Source organism: Stegodyphus dumicola, chromosome X1 (genome assembly GCF_044657685.1).
Source record: "Stegodyphus dumicola isolate Sdum_Otavi_A_Nest chromosome X1, ASM4465768v1".
In the NCBI taxonomy this organism is placed as follows: Eukaryota; Metazoa; Arthropoda; class Arachnida; order Araneae; family Eresidae; genus Stegodyphus; species Stegodyphus dumicola.
This window is the reverse complement of record NC_140780.1, coordinates 110,869,084-110,890,458: the sequence shown is the minus strand read 5'-3', so window position 1 is coordinate 110,890,458 and position 21,375 is coordinate 110,869,084. Positions and strand designations below refer to the sequence as shown.

At 35.3% G+C, this 21,375-nt stretch overlaps 2 protein-coding genes across 2 annotated transcripts in view; one reads left to right on the top strand and one right to left on the bottom strand.

The window, feature by feature from the left end:
* The window catches only part of LOC118193108 (uncharacterized), a 159,334-nt gene that overhangs the window by 9,706 nt on the left and 128,253 nt on the right, over positions 1 to 21,375 (top strand). The gene's annotated exons all lie outside the window — the stretch shown is intronic.
* On the bottom strand, positions 7,924 to 13,035 carry LOC146993238 (uncharacterized). The gene is made up of 5 exons (XM_085807446.1): positions 12,794 to 13,035; positions 12,623 to 12,694; positions 11,191 to 11,268; positions 10,879 to 10,944; positions 7,924 to 8,092 (listed from the first exon to the last, which is right to left on the bottom strand). Exons 1-5 carry the CDS (start codon positions 12,937 to 12,939, stop codon positions 8,074 to 8,076), a joined length of 381 nt encoding a protein of 126 aa, XP_085663572.1. The 5' UTR covers positions 12,940 to 13,035; the 3' UTR covers positions 7,924 to 8,073.

The window sequence follows — 21,375 nt, the reverse complement described above, 5'->3', positions numbered from 1 at the left end:
ATTAAATATCCCTCTGAAATTGGTTTTGTTATCGCCGTGAATTGTGTTTGACTTTCCTCCTTTAGCGATAAACTGCCTAAAGGCCAACAAAAATGCATCTGAAGATAGAGAACTTACTACTTCTAGATAAATGGTTTGAAACCCCACGTAACAACACTGTCTACATCTTTCCCCCAGTTTTCAAAAAACGAAGGCCCAGCCAAATTAATTCCAGCAGCTTCAAAAGCTACAAGATCTGCAACTCGATCTGGTTTAGTTTTGGTTTTAATAGATTACAGCAAAGCACTCGAGGGCTACAGCAAAGCACTCGAGGGCTATCTGCCTTAAGGGAAGGAGGACTTTCTAAGGGAAACTGGCTGGTATACACATTATACATGGGGAAAACCACAAAAACGCCCATGCAGCCAGCCCGTTCGCAGGATTTGAACCAACTCGATCTGGTGGCAAAGGTGTAGGTTTGTTTGATATAAATTTAATTTTAAAATACTTACATGTCATGCAATAATATAAAATATTCCTAATTTTTTATAACTCTGATTAGCCAAAATTTTTCTCATAGTAAACTGAGAAAAATTTTGGCTAATCAGAGTATTTAATTTATTATTTGAATTCCAGCATGACAGTTTTTCATATGTACAAATTTGATCAACAACCTAGTAAATTCACATTTATTTGGTAACAATATTGGATACAGGCATGATTCTTAATCATCTTCTTAGTTCTTATTCTTTAAACATTAGCTTTACATAACAAAATTCAAGGATATTTTATCGGGTAAATAATAACTTACTAAATGAATCGGACTATTTTCAGAAGAAGAAATTGAGGGTTTTTATACATGGCATGAGTTTGCCAACAATTATTTACAAACCTTAAAACCCCAGCAAACACTAACTAATTTGTCACAATTTGGTATGTTTAGATGCCAGAGAGGTGTATCTCTCATTGAATTAAAAAGTCAACATTTTAGTCTTTTTTTTCCTTTCTATGTCTACTTCTTTAGGCTGACTTCCAAATTTGTCAGTTGGTCTACATTCACTATTTTTCTTCAGCCATGAAGGCCCCTCAAACCACTTAAGAGCGTTTAATACCCCTTTCTCATGTCGATTTTTAATAACAGATGGTGCTACGAACGTTGAGCGCTAAAGACTCAAATCTGTAAGACTACCTACAGCCCGGTTACTATGGCAACGACGCTTCCCTTTCTTTGTACTCGTTTGGCGGGAAAGTGAGTAAGCCATAAAACACTTAAACACATCCCCTCAGTTGAACAAAAGGACCTGCTGTCATTTCTTCCGTCTGTGACTCAGACTGCAGGGTATGTTTTGAACAGGAATAGAACTTTTTCACTTTTGTGTTGAATGAAAGATATCTATGAGATACGTGCAGCAGTCGCTATTACTTTTCGCAAAATTTGTTCATCACGCTTTTCAATGTTGCGTAATGTTTCATAATTTGCCGTTATTCTGCGGAAGAAAACAGTTTTTAAAAATAACTAGATTTTTAAGCATTTCGGTAATTTCATCGCGACATAAAAATTATATATAAATGAATTTATACTTGATGATATGTGTATACATAAATAGCATGCACATAATATTCCATTTACTTATCCATCCATAATATTCCATAAATATGTGTTAGCACTTTCCAAAGCTTTATATATATTTTTTACTTGTATTATAAAATCGTATAACACTCCTAACTATTATTTTTTTATTTCAAAAGTGGATAAATCATTATCAAATTTTTCTAGTACACGGCACATTATCTGAGATCCGCTTTGAATGAAAACTACATAAAGTGTTATAATGAACAATCAGTTTCAAGATTTCACTTGATACTGAAATGCATAAAATCAAATTGCGTTTCTATGTTTCAGGTTTATAAAATACAGCTGATAATTGAAGGGGTAAAGTACAAGCTGATAATACATGATAAGGGGGAAGAAATTCCTAAATTACAAAATTGAATATTATATTTTACTAAAGTAAAATGATACATATTATAGATACATCCTAAAAAACGATAATATTTATATATATATATTGTATATCGTATATATATATATTATATATTTATATGTATATGTACTCTTTTCCGGATGCAACTGTAATTACGTACTGAGCTGGTTTATCATCTTCCTGTAGCGACGCATTTGGATTTGCTGTGAATGAATTTGTTTCATTGAACAGGAACAAATAGGAAACAGAATATTGAAAATTGAATTTGTTTTAAGCATTAGTAATTTATATATGTTAGATTGACTAAAAAGAGTATATTCATGCATAACGTATAAATAAGCGAAGTGAATACTTTTTGGCAATCATCTTTCTAGGATGATCATTTTTGAAAATAACCAGTACTGTTGATAACATAAACACCGGTACGATCTATCTGCCTAAGGAAAAGGATGCCTTCGTGGAAGACTTTCTAAGGGGAATTGACTCCTATGCACGTTACACAGGGTAAAACCACGAAAGCGCAGCCAGTCGGGCCGAGCTACTGGTGTTCAGCTACTTTACTGCTTTGTGCCTCATTTCAGAGCGGATTCACTATATATGAAACAGAGCAATGTGCTGTTACCGTATTTAGCAGCCTGCCTTTTTCCTTGACCTACCATAAAAAAATAAAATAGCAAAATTATAACAGCGTTTCTAAAAAGATGCTTTGCTATATTCTCATTAAATCTTTATCATTTTGCGCTACTAAAAACGAAGTACGATTATTTCAAATTCAAAATTTTATAACATTACTTTACAGAAAGTGATCTCATGTCTTCTAAAAATGAAACCCCACATCTGTTTCTATCCAAGCGGCTTACTTTCTAGACAAAGTAATTTCAGTGTAACGTACGTTCAGTTTTATCTAACTTTGAACGAAAAAAAAACTATGTACATAACAGGCAAAGATATTAACAGCACATAAATTTACTCAATTATATTGGATTACCAGAGGAGAAAAAAATAATCCGATGAGATAATTCTCTGAGAATTCATAAATGCTAAATTAAGAATAAATTTTATAAAATGTTTGCTAATGAATACATGTATTTGCATAGTAAGTTTCCTTTTTTAAAAATTTTTCCATCTTTATCACGTTTATCGGAGTGTCGTATTTAACTTCACAATTATGCTCCGAAATTTCATTGCTGTAGATTGGATGATTACCAATATATAATCCTACTAGTAACCAGAGCCAGTATTAGAGGTTTTTGCTGCTCACTACAATATCTGTGGCTCTTACTTCTGCCACGCGCCGCCAGTGGCTGAGTGGTTAAGAATATTGATTACTGGAAGTTAGACCTTGTTTCGGTTCGATCCCAGGCGAACCAGCTGGCTGCATGGTTTGTTTTCCTGTTGTGCAACATGAATACGAGCCAGTTTCCTTCAGCAATTAGGCTCACCCGCGCCCAAGCGGTTAAATCGCTGAACACTGGTAGTTCCGACCTGGGTTTGAATCAAGGCGAACGGGCTGGCTACATGGGCGTTTTCATAATCTTCCCCGTGTGTAACGTGTATGGGGAGCTTTGCTATAAACTAAACTAAGCCTTCAGAAACTTCCTCCACGAAGGCATCTGCTATCTGCCACCTCGTGGCTTTGCTATATTCAAAGAGCCTAACCCAATTCTAGCACTCAGTTCCTCTCTAAATTCTAGCGGGCGAGCGCTAAAGTCGCCTATTACTGGTAGTTCAACCTCGGCACATTATCTGAGTTCAGCTTTGAATGAAAAGACTACTGAACTATTTTGAATGAAAAGACTGTGGTTAAGACTACTGAACATGCACTAGCATCTCGTTGTATCCTTTACTGTCAAGGGTTTTACCTTTCTCCATATACTATTTGTGATTAATACCACGGCAATCCCACCAAATACAAAAGAATGATCTTTTTGTTAGTCAAATTGCGCTTTACGATGCTGCCAACGGACTCACGGGCGCAGATCAACTAAATTTTTGGCCTATGTTGTTAAAATAAATTTATTTTTCAACACAAGTGACTATCTGGTCCAGAACTTTAATTTTGCGTTGATATTCGAGAAGAATAGTACAGGCTCGAACACGTCTGACCTTATAAAGTGTTATAATGAACGATTAGTTTAAAGATTTCACTTGATACTGAAATGCATAAAATCAAATTGCGTTTCTACATATCAGATTTATAAAGTACAGCTGATAATTGTAGGAATATCAGGTTCATAAAGTACAGCTGATAAATACATAAGTGGGAAGGAATTCATAAATTACAGAATTTAATGGTTGTAACGAAAATTTTAAACACGAACGTTCTTCATAAAGTTAGGGGAAAAAAAAAAAAAAAAACAGTCAGTACCTTTAGTGCGGGTAGTAATCAGTACCAAAAATCTATGCTTTTCTGCCAATGTTTTGGTAGTTTTTCAAAACCTTCGGCCCGGAAACTTGGTGGCCCGAGTCCAAACACAGGTCAACCTCATTTCGATGTCTTGTGCAGAAGTGAAGATAGGACCAGCAAGATGTAGCTGCAAGTGTAAAAAAAGGTAGAAGTCCGAACGTGCGATGTCGGGGTTATATGGTGGGTGTGGTGAAAGATCCCTTTCGAGTCCGTACAGATGCCAGCCGGTGAATGCAGACACGTATGGTATTATCTTGATGGAACGTTACCTTTCTGCGCCGGAACTCAATTCGACTCTTTTCCTTGATAGCAGCGTCAACATGCACTAGCATCTCGTTGTATCCTTTACTGTCAAGGGTTTTACCTTTTTCCATATACTATTTGTGATTAATACCACGGCAATCCCACCAAATACAAAAGAATGATCTTTTTGTTAGTCAAATTGCGCTTTACGATGCTGCCAACGGACTCACGGGCACAGATCAACTAAATTTTTGGCCTATGTTGTTAAAATAAATTTATTTTTCAACACAAGTGACTATCTGGTCCAGAACTTTAATTTTGCGTTGATATTCGAGAAGAATAGTACAGGCTCGAACACGTCTGACCTTATCTGCTTGAGTCAGCTCATGCGGCGCACAGCTGACGTTTATGTGATGCATAGTGCGACTAATGGAGAGATTCATTTTTATGGGGCCCACCAGCGGCCGAGCGGTAAAGTCGCTGAACACTGGTAGTTCGGTCCGAGGTTCGAATTCCGCGAACGGGCTGGCTGCATGGGAGTTTTCGTGGTTTTCTCCTTGAGTAACGTGTATACGAGCCAGTTTCCCTTAGAAAGCCCTCCATGAAGGCATCCTTTCCCTTAGGCAGATAGCCCTAGTGTGCTTTGCCATAATTAAATACACCAACACCAACCATTTTTATGGATAATACCACGGCAATCTCACCAGATCCAAAGCATGATCTTTTCGTTAGTCAAACTACGCTTTGCGACGCTGCCGACAGGCTCACCGGGCGTAGACCAGCTCCCTTTTCGACCTGTATTGTTTGTGTAAACTTGTCTAACTTTGAACGAAAAAAAACTATGCATATAACACGCAAAGATATTACAGAACATAAATTTACTCAATTTTATTGGATTACCAGAGGAAGAAAAAATACTCAGATAACTCTCTTAGAATTTAAATGCTAAATTAAGAATAAATTTTATAAAATGTTTACTAATAAATACAAGTATTTTAAATAATAAATTTTTCCATCTCTACATATACCACGTTTATCGGAGTGTCGCATTTGACTTTGCAATTAAGCTCCGAAATTTCCTTGCTGTAGCTTGCATGATTACCAATATACTTACAATCCTACTAGTAACCAGGGCCACTATTAGGGATTTTTGCTACTCACTACATTATCTGTGGCTCCTACCACACGCCACCAGTGGCCGAGTGGTTAAGACTACTGAATACTGGAAGTTCGAACTGGTTTGTGTTCGATGCCAGACAAATCAGCTGGTTGCATTGTTTGTTTTCACCGTGTGTAACATGAATACAAGCCAGTTCCCTTCAACAATTAGGCCCTCCCGCGGTAGAGGAATTAAATCGCTGAACACCGGTAGTTCCGACCTGGATTCGAATCAAGGTTAACGGGCCGGCTGCATAGACGTTTTCATAATTTTCTCCGTGTGTAACGTGTATGGGAAGCCAATTTCTCTAAGAAAGTTCAACATGAAGGCATCCTACTGTGCTTTGCCATAATAACCTAATCTAAGCCTTCAGAAAATTCCTCCACGAAAGCCTGCCATCTTAAGAAGGTAACCCTCGTGGCTTTGCTACATTCAAAGAGCCTAACGCAATTCTAACAATCAGTTCCTCCCTAAATTCTAGCAAGCGAGCCGCCGAACACTGGTAGTTCATCCGGAGTTCAAGCCTCGATGAACGAGTTGGATGCATGACCGATTTTGGTGTTTTCCAAATTCACCTGCTTTGGCGTAATCAAACTCTATAATTCTAAACAAACTGACGTTCGGTTCGGCTCTAGCACCACGTTCCAAATTATAATTACAGCTCAACAAATAAATGTCTGGCGTATACATTCGAATAATCTAAGTAAAAAAAAAAAAAAGGGGGGGGCTTTTTAATTTCTTCCTCAACCAAGCAAGCATGCACATAAAGCAAATAAAGAAAAACTTATGGAGTGCAACAGGCTTCTAATCCATAGTTAGTGATCGCCATAATTGGGAGCTATAAATACGCTATATTGACGGGAAGGAGAAAATTTTACTTCCTGAGTGAGCTAATTCAGAACTAGTGTTATTTCATCTGTCATCTTAAATTTAAGATGCCTAGTTACGTGACTAACAAAAACCTAGTATTGATATGAAGCTTGATAAAAATCAAAGTTTTGAAGACGGTATATGGGATCACGTTCGGTTGATTACCATTATGATCAGCAAATAACAGCAATTTACTGATGTCTTTCTTATCTTTATATTCAGATGTAGTTTTCAGGGCAACTAGAGAAAATTTATTAATTACTTTTATTATTTTTGATACTTTATACGTACGAAGATACATACTAGGAAGAGAGATCTAACTATTATATTCGAACAAATAAAAATAAATCGTGACGTGAAGACCCTAGAGATACGGCTTCTGATTGCTATTCAAATTTTTCCGTATTAGTAGCGATATAATCGAATAATCTTTCAAAGATTATTGTTTACCGATTTTAGGTAACAACTAGAAAACATTTTTTCGAACTTATCCTCAAACAAGTTTGCTATTGGTAACGAATACTGCTGTATCATGAATCAGGTACGGCGCTATGCATTTTGCTGACTTTGTATGCAATAAATTCTGTTGTCAAGTGCCCTTCCCCCAAAATTCTAAAATTTTATTGCTTGATGCTTCGCTGAATTTTACAATTTTGCTGTACCTAAATTCTGCCGTACCGGCAGTGTTCATGATTTCAAATCCCCCCCCTCCCCGAGATTTACTGTGTTATCTGAAAAACAGCTCACAAGTTGCTAAAAATAGCTATAAAACTGGTTCCACAGCTTTTAGCAACGGCCTCCCGTTGTGCGTTGTGGAAACTCAGCTTTTGAAAGAAAAGGAAGGGGAATAATTTCTCCCTGACTACAGTATAGATCAGTTCCGTGACTTTGTTTGAGCTACTGCAAAATGTTCTGAAGTAAACTTTTTTTCTGTTTCGGCAACATTCATTTTGAGAATTCAACACCTGTTCATTAGCCCTTAGTAATTGACAGAAATGCTTTTAGAAAGTAGTGGGTTCATTGATACCAACAAAATGGTTGGTATCAATGAACTGGGGATACGTTAGTTTCAGTTGTTGAGTTCAAATGAACCTTTCAAATACCAAAATAGTCCCTTTGCATAATCGAAAGGATTTCATCTGAGAATAATTTTTCTACTTAAAAATGAGTTTTGCAGTACTTTTTAAATACTACTTGTATTTTTATTTTCGAAAATTTTCATAAATATTGTAATTAATTATTTCCAATTTTGATAACTCGCAGAAAAAACACAATTTTCAAGAAATTTTTTTATTATGGTTATTCAAACTTATACTAATATACAGCATCTTTTATATTCCTTATACATTTGACACTGCATGCTTCAACCTGCATGTAAGTTTCTCTTCCTTAGTAACTCCTTACCCAGAGACGTCTCAATGAAAGCCAAATCATGCACAAAATTTACACCTGAAAAAAAAAAAAAAAAAAAAAAAAAAATATGATAAAATATTTTTAACACCATATTCTCGAAAACAGAGTACATCACATACCCCCCCCCAAAAAAGAGAAATTACAAGAAATACAAATTTCTAACAGAAAAATGCATTTTCAAACAGCTGAAATTGTTTCACAAATTAATAATGCAGATAGCAAATGTAACATATGGCACTATTGCCACTCAGTGTAATCTCTGCATATCCTAAATTCTGCTGGCTGATGTCTTCGTAAGTTCTGAACATTTTTTTTGCCTCTAAATTCTGCTGCTCAGTGCCCTCTGCTAAATTATAAAATTTTGCTATGCACTATTATCTAAATTCTAAATATTTTGACTACCACTGGTTGCACAGGCCCTGATCAAAGCAAAGAGGCAAGATGCTACCTGCTATTGATAAACTGCCTTATAAATACCACAGATCTAAATAAATATCAGTTTTATTTCCAAAACAGAATTATCTCACAGCTAAAGCATTGCCTTTGCAGAAAATCTTCTAAATGGAAATAGAATTGCATCTACATTACATGTGCAGAATCCCAATAATTCATTATAAACATAGTTCCAAACCATAGTTAGGCTTAGAACCCACAACAGTATTCTTCTTGGAAGTCTTCCTAAGGAAATGGTAGTATATTCAGGGAACATGTGGGCAAAATCATGACAGTATATCACAAGCCTAATTCTTGACCATACATACTAGAAAGATCACAGAAATTCCTCAGGGGAAGCTAGATTCATATAACAAAATTTCATGCAACATATGGCATATGGGAAAAAGCAAGGCACATTATAATCACTAGCATAGTTTATACCCAAATGAGTCGCAGATGGTGCACTATGTGCTCACAGCTGATTATCACTAATGCAGATATATATCTACTAATATTTAGAAGATGATGTCAGATCAGAATTGCATGAGAAATAAATCAAAAATCATCAATCAGATGCAGGAAATTGGTTTCAATCTGAAACAGCAGATGGATAATTGAAAAGGTTAGTAGAATTACCTTTTTTGCAGAAGCAGTATCTTCACAGAGGATATCCTAAGAGAAAACTAATATACACATCACGCTTGATTTATACCATAGTACCACAACATAAGAATAAGTTAGACCCTTTATACTCCAGTCTTTCAACAGTAGTAGTGATTTTGAGATCTTCCTCACAGAAATGGCTGGCATTCATGTTACATAGGAGTAAAACCACAATACTTCACTGCAAGCGCAGTTTACAGCAATAAATGGAAAGAAAGGTCTTCAGAGATGTCACTGAGAAGCCAAATGGCTAAACGGCAAATTCAAGTTAAAATTTTCAATAATTAATGTTGGCCAGATTAATTTGGAATAATTCTGCCTTCATATGTTTATTCACCTCACCAAACTCTTTATTATTAAACAATATTTACAAAATATATGTAGTTTATAACAAAAATTCTTCAAATTCAAATACAGAGATTTCAAAATACAATATTTGTACTGATACAATAAAGCTAAAAAATACTTATTCACACCCAGAAAACTCAAATATACAATTGTTATTCAGAAGAAATGCAGTAAACAAAAAAATAAACAAGAGACTTATAAAAGATAAATACAGTCAAAAGTCGTTAATTCGGACACCCATAATCTATAATCCAGACCTCAAAGCTAAAATCTTTCTGCACATGCGCCGCGTTGATGCATGCGCATAGGTGTTCACGCGTGCGCTCAAGACCTTTACGACTGCGCATATGCATCTGTGCCGTTGTATAAATGTCATAATTCCCAACTAACAACGCTTCGTAGTCAGACCTTGCTATGTCACAAAAACTAGTTTGGGCATTAAGCTTGAAGTTTTCAACTTTGTGCCGACTTGATATAAGAGTCGGCCAATCAGAGCATATACATGAAACTTATTGAGAGAGAAAGCTGTAGACACATACATGCATGCACAAATTTAGCTTCTCTAATTGGCTATGGCTTAGACCCTCTCTCGCAGGTGTGAATGGAACTCCCACATTTTATGCCTTATGATTATGCGTCTATGACATTTATACCATCATCTGAACAGAGCCTTAGGATGGCATACTAAGAAGATGCAATGTCTTGTGGGGATAAGCAATTTATACTCCTAAGCCTAAAAAAAAACTTGGGGGAAAAAAGATCACATGACTTAAATTTGTTGTCTAATTGCTCTAACTTGAGGCACATTACGAGAGGAAAGCAAAGGTAGTAATCAGAATTATTTAAAAAATTTTATCCTTATATTTTTCTTAAAAATTCTGTAAAATAATAAAATTTTTGGCTTTCCTCAAATAAATATATATGGAAAAAATAATAGCCACATAATCACAGATTTCATTTTGTTATATTTTATTAACAAAATTTAAATTATTAAAAATCTCTTTCATGAAGGGAACATAAAACATCATGAAAACAATGAAAAAGAAGCAATATTTAAAAAAGATAGTAGGCTTATTGATGAGGCTCCCATCAAAAGAATCGAACCCCAAAATATTTTCATTTGCTTCAGTGTCCCGTCTGAAAATTTCACTGATTTCAATGAATATATTTTTAAAAAAATCTTTTATTTTCAAGTTCTTTCATGCAAAACGTCCAAATTTGGTACAAATCAAATTCATCCCCCTCTTTTTGATAGCTACAATATTATATTTAACAGTTTTAATAGCTATCAGTATGTAAACAACATAATGTAACACCATAAAAGAAAAACATAAATGATGACATTTTAATTTTGGCATAGAGAAATACATATTTACCCCAAAAGAGAGCTTGTATTTCTACCTTCTACGTCAGAGTCAATAACTGAAATGTCCAGATCAGAACTGAGAAGAAAAGAACCATAATTAATTTAATTAAGATACAATAACACGCTGACCAAGTATTAATTTAGAAGTCAAGCAACCAAAATCAGCATCATATTTCGAAATACTCACTATTTGAAAATATAACGCTGATTTTGGTTGCTTGACTTCTAAATTAATACATAATTAGTTAACCATAATTAAGTAACTGTAAGAGTTTCAATATCATGCACAGCTAATATCTATTTTTGAAATAAACCAACTTACCTCAAGAAAGCCTGGTTTGTCTTAGGAACATTAGCTGTAACTTCTGGCGTAGAAAAGTCAAATTTTTCACTTCCAGACCTAAGAATGAAAGAAATAAACTGCTATAACATAATTAAAAAAAAAACATGAATAAATGAATAACACATAACAAATTTAAGCATTAAGCTATGTATGACTACCACCCATCTCAGACAGTGCGACAGATATTGCTGTATACTGTTTTGCCATACCTTGTGTAGCTATTATATCATGCTGTATAACCGCAGTTTAGAAAAATTACAAAATGTGTTATTTATATCTATCTAAAATGGTACATTACTACATGATTTGTAAGAATAAATTAGAGGGTTCTGCGAATGAAATTCCTTCCAATTAAAAAATGTAGGAATAAAGAAAATGCAGGAATTGCAAATGCAGAAATGAAAAAGGGATTATATTTTTTGCACGGAATCCAGATGACATATTTTTCAACATTTTAGAAATTTCAATATTAATTTTAGGGGCCTAGAATATTAGGCCCCTAAAAGCAGAATATAGTTTTTAAATGTTCAGACAATCTTCCTATGAGAAGAATTCCTTTGAGAAGTACACATCTGAACCACAGTTAAAAAACATGTACAAGAACAGAGCTAAGGACTTCTGTTTGCAGAAAGTCTGTCACATAACATATGAAAAGTTTCTTATTGGTAGATTTTTTATCAGACAGATATTTTATTGCTTTATAGAGAAAGCATTCACTCCTTTTCTACTAGAGATAATTCAATTTGGACAATGGCAAAAAGGCTAAGCAAGCCTGAGCGTATTGGTCCCATTCTTGGCACTAGTATGGTTTACGCTCAAAATACATGGCAGATATTTTCTAATTACCTGCATCCCAATATCAATTCAATTCAGCTTTTGGTGGAATTTACCATTTGTGACATATTTTTCAAAAACTACACTTCACAACATGCATACATGACAAATACACAGAACCATAAATAAACAAGCAATAATATATATTTATATATAAATTTTACTAAATGATTATAAAATGTTCCAACGCTAAAAGAAAGTTTTAACATCCAAGTAAATGACATAATAAAAAAAAGCAAGTTGAACAGCGAGCACATGAATGAAATGTGCATACACCTGTAAAAATATACCATAGGTAACTGACAAAGCATTTCGTAGCAAACATATGACTATAAAATTTCCAATAATAGAATGTAATGATGGTGAATTCAATTTAGATCGCAAGAACATGCTCATACTTTTGAAAAGATTCAATTATTTCAGCAATTCCTTGTGAATTGGAATTTACCCTTTCAATATTTCCCAACAATTTAGTGTGAATGGAGGAATAAATTGTTATAACAGAATTGAACAATTATTAGCATCCCCTCATACACACACACAAACATACACATACAAAAAAAAAAAAAAACCTTACTTTGTAAAAAAAAAATCATCCGGGCAATGATTCTTCTTTGACACAGATGCAGTTGTATCAATAATTTCTGACCTTCAATAAAAAAAAAATACGCATATTTTACTTCGGAATTAACTTACTACGAAATCATAAATACGAGGTAGTCGATATAAAGAATAAAATATTTCTCACCTTTCGAAAACATCCGCTTGTTCGGAATCTTCCACATCTCGGGAATTTAATTTCATATTTTTTTCTTGAGCTTGACGCTTTCGCTGAATTCTGGATCTCTTATTAACACCAGGATGTTTTTTCGGTCGTCCTTGATATTTTCGCATATTTTTGCTAACTGACCACAGTACAAATAAATGTAAACAAACCGAGTGCGGAATAGCAATGCAATAGGGTTGCCGTAAACGTCATTCCGCTGACAGCTGACACTGTTTAGTGAAAACTGTGTATAAAGGAATATATGAAATGCTTCTAAATATTATTTAGAAAAAAATATGATTTATAACTGATATCAAAATCAATTACTTCGTGAATTTTTGCAGAAATAAGATTACAATGCTAAATTTTAACTCGTAGCGCCATCTATTGATGGCTTTCCAAACTACACATTAAAATTACGTATTTCAAACTAATTTTTTTAAAATATAATATTTAAGTAAATTTCATTCCAAACCTGATTCTAACATTTTGATTCCAAAATTGACCTATTGCTTTATATTTCTGCCAAATTTCACGCAACATAGTTTCTTAATTAGCGATTCTGCGTGTAAACAAATTTTTAGTATTGTAATGCTGCTGTAGTAGACCACCTTAAAACAATCATGCCTCAAGCAGAACAGTCATGTGATAATTGTCATGGAAACAGTACGATCATTTACTTTCCTTAAAACAGACTGAACTGAGTCATACTATGAGCCTCTCCCCCCTCCCCCCAAAAAAACTTCATAAGAGTAACAAAAACATAAATTTATTTACAGAAAATGCAGGTTCGTTACTAGTTATGATTTCACATACTGCTGTCTTACAAGAGAAGAAACACTGTTGTCAACCTACTGCAGCTAAGTATTGGCATCAATGGGGTGTAGCTCTTCAAATAGCCAGCAGTGGTAAATCAGGGATTTTATACTCCCAGAATACGTTTCCATGTTTGAGGTTTGCCAAATGACGATTTCTTTAACTCTGCTTTAAAAGTGATTTTTCTGCTAACTGATATAGCTGTATGTCACTTACAAACACTTGCTAAGAAATCGCACTATTAATTTAAATTTTATTTTAAATTTCAAATCAGCAACTTTATCATGTTCATTCGTTATTTTCTTCATGTTTCATTATTAGAGAAACTGTATTTCTTAAAATTTTAGCGTGCCCACCAGCGGCCGAGCGGTAAAGTTGCTGAACACTGGTATTTCGGTCCGAGGTTCGAATCCCGCGAACGGGCTGGGTGCATGGGTGTTTTCGTGGTTTTCCCCATGTGTAACGTGTATACGAGCCAGTTTCCCTTTGAAAGTCCTCCACGAAGGCATCCCTCCCCTTAGGCAGATTTTGCCATAACTGAATACACACACACACCTTAAAATTTTAGCAAGGAATAACTTTTTATACTAGTTTTTACATTGTGTACCTCAAAATCAATAGAATAAAACTAAATATTTTAAAACTTATTTTTCTATATATATCGATGTCAGTTGTATTCAAATTAGTGAAAGTGGTTTGTCTTAAATCCTGCTCCCTGCCCTGACAGGAAAAGTCCCAATTTTTTTATCTGTTTTATTTTTTTTATTTATTTATTTATTTTTGCTATTCAACATTTTGTTTTATTGTTTTAGCATAAAAATTGAACAGCTCAAAAAAGAGATGTCGTATCTTACCGTATATGTTTTTGTTTCTATCTTGACAAAGAATGAGACAGACTAATGTGCCGATTTATTGGTCTAGCAAATGTCTATAACTTTTACATAAAAAGCCTTTAGTGAAAAAACTGTACAGTTCTGGTACAATTTAAGTATGGGTATAACAAGAAAAAAATTCTTGGAACTGTGTGTTCTTGTCAAATGACTAATTTTATTCACATACTAAAGGGAAAAAACTGCAAAAGACTTGTACAGTGTATTTTATTTTCGATGCAAATGCTTGTTGAGTCTGTCATTAATTTCCAAAGTGCTTTTATGTAATTAGGTCTTCTGTAGCAAACTAAGAGAATTATGTTGGGGTCCACACTGAGTTAGTGGCCTTAGGAAAGCTTGCTATGGCAAAGTAAAAACAGTAAAGGTATAGTTTTAATTAAAGGGAGATAGTATAGAATTACTAATATCAGCATTATGTTGCTTTTTGGCATGTTTAGTGTGTGCAACTCATTTTCAGCAAATGTAGGAACTTAAAACACGTTAATTCCAATAAAGGTTTTTTAATGTTAGAAAGCAGGACTGTGAAACCTTATCATTTATAAGAGTAAGTAAGTGAATGTTAATTTATCCTCAAAATATATTTCCAGCTGGATAGCGTGTAACAAAATTATTTTGATATTTCTTTATATGTTCCAAACCATAACTTATCTGATAGTAAATCATAACTTCTTTTCTGATAGTATGGTACGTTTTGTAGCAAATTTGGTGGTACTTTTCTCACCTTTATCCTGGCTATGACCGAATCTCCTGATAGCATTTTTTGCTTTATGCTTATTCCCTTGCTGCAAAGATATTACAATCACCAGCTTTGTTACACACCGGAGATTTGAGCTTGGCCCAGTCCGTAGGAATGTTTCAACCTATATTTAAGAACTGATAAAACATATAAGAGTAATTTTAACAGGATCTTAAGCTGCAAAGTTGTCTTGCAGCCATTTGGAAAATAAGTACATTTTTAGGGATATGAATTCATAAGAATATCACATGTGGTATAAATAAATGAATGTTGTAAAGCAGAGTTGTTCCATTCCTCCTTAACAATATATACTATTTTCATTTTTTTTTTCAAAATGAGTCCTCCCCCCCTGTTCTAACTTTAACTTTGGTGCAAGTATTTAGATTTATCAATGTTCACTTAATTCTTTTAAAAAGATACTTTCGTTTTTTGCTTTTACCTAATTGGGCAATATATACTGACTACCAATAAGTATTTCGACACCTCTGATAGAAAAGAAAAACTAACTTTATTCAAAATCAATAGTTGGTAGAGCCTCCACTAGAGGTAATTACAGCGTGGACCCTCCGGGGCATACTTTCCACAAGTCTTTGTATGACAGCTAGTGGTATTTTCTTCCACTCAGCTTGGGGAAGACATAGAAGTTCCTTCAGCGATTTTGCACGGGTAATGCACCCCTGAATTCGGCGATGCAACTCGTCCCAGAGGTTCTCGATAGGCAGTCCATTCGATGAACTCCATTGGCACCATACCAAGCCTTGGTTAACGTCGAAACATGACAACTGGCATTGTCGTCCTGAAAGTAACAGGGGTCCAACCCGTAAAACTGTCACAATGTAGGAAGCACATTGTCATCCAAAATAGTGCAGTAGGCATCGGAGTTGAGCTTACCATGAATGGGGACCAAGGGTCCCAGCCCATACGAGGAGAAACACCCCCAGACCATAATTCCACCTCCGCCGAACTTGACTGTTGGCACAATGCATTCTGGCAGGAGACGTTCTCTAGGTAGATGCCAGACCCAGACCCTGCCATCCGAACGGTAAAGGGTGAACCTTGATTCGTCACTCCAAAGAACCTGTTTTCACTGATCTATGGTCCAATTTCGATGTGCTTTGCACCACATTAACCGAGCAGCGCGGTTGGACTTTGTGATTAAAGGCTTATGGGCAGCAGCACGACCATGAAAACCAAGCAGATGTGCTTTCTTACGGATGGTATTCATTGAAACAATACTCCCGGATGCCTGTTGAAACTCCTCGCGAATGAGGGCCATCGGTTGGGTGCGGTTCTTCCGAATTTCTCTGGACAGCACTCGTCGGTCTCCATCTCCCAGTTTTGTTGGTCTGCCGACTCGGGGCACATTCCGACAATCACCGCTCACCTTCCACTTCTTAATCACATAGGCCACTGTCGATTTTGGGTGCTTCAGATCTCTAGATATGTCCCTTAAGGATCGGCCACATTTGTGATACCCGATAATTATACATTTCTCGAAATCAGAGAGCTCCGAACTGCGAGGCATCTTGCATGCGACTTAAGCCGATGCTGTTTCCTACACAATATATACTGGCGGAGTCCGTGACGTACCTTAGGACCGCAGATATCGTCATTTGCATAGGTGTCCAAATACTTATTGGTAGTCGGTGTATAATGAGCATGTAATTTCCATTTTTGGATTTTTTTGTATAGTACAGCTCAGATTGGAACAAGAAGTATGTATCGATAATATGAAATATTTTATCTTTATTAAGTTTAAAACTTCATTCCCTGAAGTTTTACTGATAAATTTTATATACGTGGATTACTTACTCCTTTTACCTTATTTAAATTATCATAGAAAAGTTATTATGAAAGGTGTTTTTAATCTACAATGAAACTAGAAATTTCATTGAATTCTTTTTGCATGAAGCTTCATATATCATAGCTTATGTATTGATTATGATCATGATGTTGCTTGTGTTCTGATAATAGAAGTTGATTAGTGATATTAAATATTTAATGAGTACTGTGATCAGCTAGAAATCTAAATAACACTAAAAAAATTCAGTCTTTGAATGTAAACCTACAACAGGTTTGAAAATATGAACACTGGCAATTAACCCCTTCGCGCCGGTTAACGCAAACGCGCGCTTATCACGTAGGCCGGCAGTGTCTTACGCGAGTGTCTGTCCAGGGCCGGGGGCATTTTTGCTATTAAGCCTAAATCCATGAAATTTCCGAAGTATCAACGCATTGTTTAATAATGCTCTATAGAGTATTTAAACGACTTATACTTTATAGATATTTTTATATATGTACTTTAATTACCTTATTTCTTGTTTAAATGCATATTTTACACATTTTATTTTCATTACTCACCATTTTATGACTTTTAACATTATAAATCTGAAAACTAAATATATTACTCTTTTCGTATGAAAAATTTGAAAACTGGGATCTACACACAGTCCTACGTTACATTCCTTGCACTCGTAATAACTCATTCGCCATTTTGGAGGATTTTTCCAGGAATGTGAACAAATGAAGCATCGTCGTCTCATTTTCTTATCAGTCTCTTCTGAACAAAGTTTTGGAAAATGTGATAGTGATACTACGTTACATAGTATGACTATTACTACTATCAGAATCTGTTTCAGAATCAATATCTGAAATATTTTGCATCATTTCTGCTATTTTATGCTCTGTTAAACATTTTTGACGCTTCGACATTGCAATGGTAAAAACAGAAAGAATTCAAGTCTAACAAGATCTAATTATTTTCTAAATACTGAACTGCAAACCGAAATACCCAACGCTTTAGCAAAAATAAAACTTCTCTACTTACAATAAACATCTACCACATGCGAATTTAAAGAGACGTCATAGAGCACACCATTCGGAAAGATTTATTTCTCCTTTTGTTTATATAATCAAAAACATGTGTATGTGAGTCATGCTTCTCTCATAACGAGTAGAAGGTCTAATGTACATGTATCTGAAACCATATGGACATACAGTGCCATCTTGTGGAAGAAATTATAGTTTTTAAAACGTTCCAGGACAATGGCACAAATACGTGACAGTCGGGGCTGAACGGGAAAATGCTCTGGCACGCCTGCGTGTCGGCCGGGAAGTGAGGTGTTCGTTGCTGGCACGTAGACGTGACAGTCGCCGCAAAGGGGTTAAAGCAGCTGTTGATGTTTTTATTTTCAAGGTTGTTCTGTTTTCTGCCATATATATGATAATTACTATCATTGCTAAGTTTCCAAGAACCATATATAGATACTTCTTTTAAAAATGTTTTTACTATAGTTTACCAGTAGTAGTAGAATTAAATATTTATATTTGTTCTTAATATATAATATGAGGATTATGTTGAAGGAAAATTAATATAGACAGTTAAAATATGTATGTTGCTATTGTTAAAATATGTATGTATTATGACTTTTGTTGAAAATTCCCTACTGTAGTTTATGGAAAAAAGAATTGAATTATTGCCGTCAACCTTTTGGAGAGTATAAATTGGATCTTATATGCTATCTCATCAAATTTAATTTTTTTGTTTGAGCTTATAGACAAGACCGTAAGCTTTGTACTTACCATAAAACAGAAAATCATGAAGCTTATACAGTTGTGGCATTCGCGAAGCCACTTGATGCTTGCAAATTTGAAAGAACGAGAATTTTTCTATCTATTGCACAGAAGCTCTTTTATACTAATGGTTGAGAATGCTGCTCCCATTTAATGGCCTTAGGTTGTATACTATGGAACTGAGGTCTCTCACACCACACTTCTGATTTCAACCCATAGATGTTGTCATGAGCAAAGCCTCCACTAAAAACTCAGAAAGTGTGGAACACCAGCAAGCAGTAAATAACCTCACTTCCTGGACTGCCACAGTGGTGCTTCTTTGACATGACAAACACCCATCTCCTTCACCTCCCTACCTGGGAGTTGAAAAAGTATGTCACTCCACAAGTGTTCGACTGTCCCAGCTAGTCACGCCGAACAAATGGAGCTCAACAATCAACAAATGATTGATCACATCAACGCAGTGGGCAACAAGTTGTCCTTCTTAATTAGCATACAAATGGTGAGGAGGGTATATGATGTTCGGTTGCTACTCACTTCTCACAAATTCAAAAGAATTCTGATTTTGAATCTAGCACACAGGAGCTCTTTTGCATTAGTTGTAGAGAATTATGCTCTTATGTCATGGCTGCAGGTTCTATACCCAAAGCAACCGCCAGAGTCGTAGCTAGGGTTTTCAGCGCCTTGGGACAACTGAAGAATTGCGCCCCCTACTGCTTGCCAAGGATGGAAAACGTTTAATTCTAAAATGTCGTAACAGCAGTTTGGCACCCCTTGGATTCTGCACCCGGGGACAGATGCCCCCCTTGCCCCCCTCTAACTACGTCCCTGGTAACTGCAGTCTTTTGCACTGTGCTTCTGATTTCGACCCATGGATGTCAGCAACAGAAATTACCTCTGCTGTGAATGAAAAAAGCATGGCACACCAGCTAGCAATAAATAAATAACCTTGCTACACGGACTGTCTCACACTGTTTAAAAATCTGTTTTTTTGTAATTTTGTATGATTTTTAGAACAACAGCTTTATTCTTACATGAGATATTATTGATATCACTAATGATTTTTTGTGTTCAATATTTTGTTGGTATTCTTGCAACAGGTGACATAATTATGATCCTTGTACTCAACCCTTTCACAATGGGAAGGGCAAACGCTGAGACCGCAGTCTCTTTCACGAGTGTCTGTCCAGGGCGTGAGAGTTTTTTTTTGTTATTAAGCCTAAATCCACGAAGAAGCAAGAAACACTCATTTCTCACTCGTGATATAAACATTCGCGTTTCTATATCTCTTCAAATCCTTTTTTTATTCTTTTTAGCTACTATGTAGAATCTTTTAGGGTTACTATGTGAGGTTCTATTATGTTTTGCATTGCTTTTATTTCAGAAAGCCTTCAGTTTAGTCATACAGCTTGGATAACTTCCGTTTATTATGGTGAGCAAGCATTTTTTTATCAGACGAATGATAGACGAACGATTCATAGATGAGCCAATAAGTGGTATGAATGAGAGTGATGATTAATTCCTAAAGAGTTAGAAAGCGGTATTTCTAGTGATTCTCATATGGGCATTTTTGTCAGAGAGTGAGCTCACTGAGTGTCTATCTTCCAGTTCATGCGAAAGATTTTACTTTTGTAAACAGACTTTCTTATATTTTTTTATTAATTAAAAAGTTTATGAATGTATTTTATCAATTAAAACTTCGGAATAATTTGAATAGTGCTTTCGAAAACTATTTCTCAAAGTGAGCAATTTTTTTAAAATATATTTTCATGTAAAGTAAAGGAGAAAGATATTTAAACCCTAATTTTAACATATATGATAGCTTAAAGAGCCCTTATAAAGCATGCCATTTGGAAACATTCATTTTCCCTTGTGTTTGTATAATCAAAAACCACGTGCATGTGAGTGATGCTACTCTCATTTTGAGAAGAAGGTCAAATCTACATGTGTCTGAAACCATATGGACATACAATGCCATCTTGTGGCAAAGTTATAGTTTTTAAAACGTTCTAGGACACTGGCAAAATAGTGGGACGTCTGGGGGTGAACGAGAAAATGCTCCGGCATACAGCTTTGTCGGCTGGGAACTGAGTGCGTTTCTTGCTGCCACATATATGTGATAATCGGTGTGAAAGGGTTAAACACAATGAAAAAGCAGTTTAAATGAACTAATTTGTCGTTTGAAGCAGTACTTATTTCACATAGTCAGTAGTCATCATTTTACTACTATAATCAGATATAAAACAACATTGATAGACATTTTGATTTTCCATTTATGCAAGCATTGCCCTAATACGTCTTAGCATGGACAGGAATATGTACCCCATTGTTGACAGATCACTGTCACAACTCAGCAAGTTTGCAGGGCAGCATCTGTGGGTGTTGTTCCTCTCAATATTTCATATAAGTATTTGATTAAGATCACCCCATAACCGCTCTGTCATCGGAGTATTGGTGTCCAGAAATGGATTCGCTTAGTGTTGAGTAAATAAAGTTTAATGACATTATTTTAGCACCCGTTTTGTAGAGATCTTTTCCTTTTGCATTAA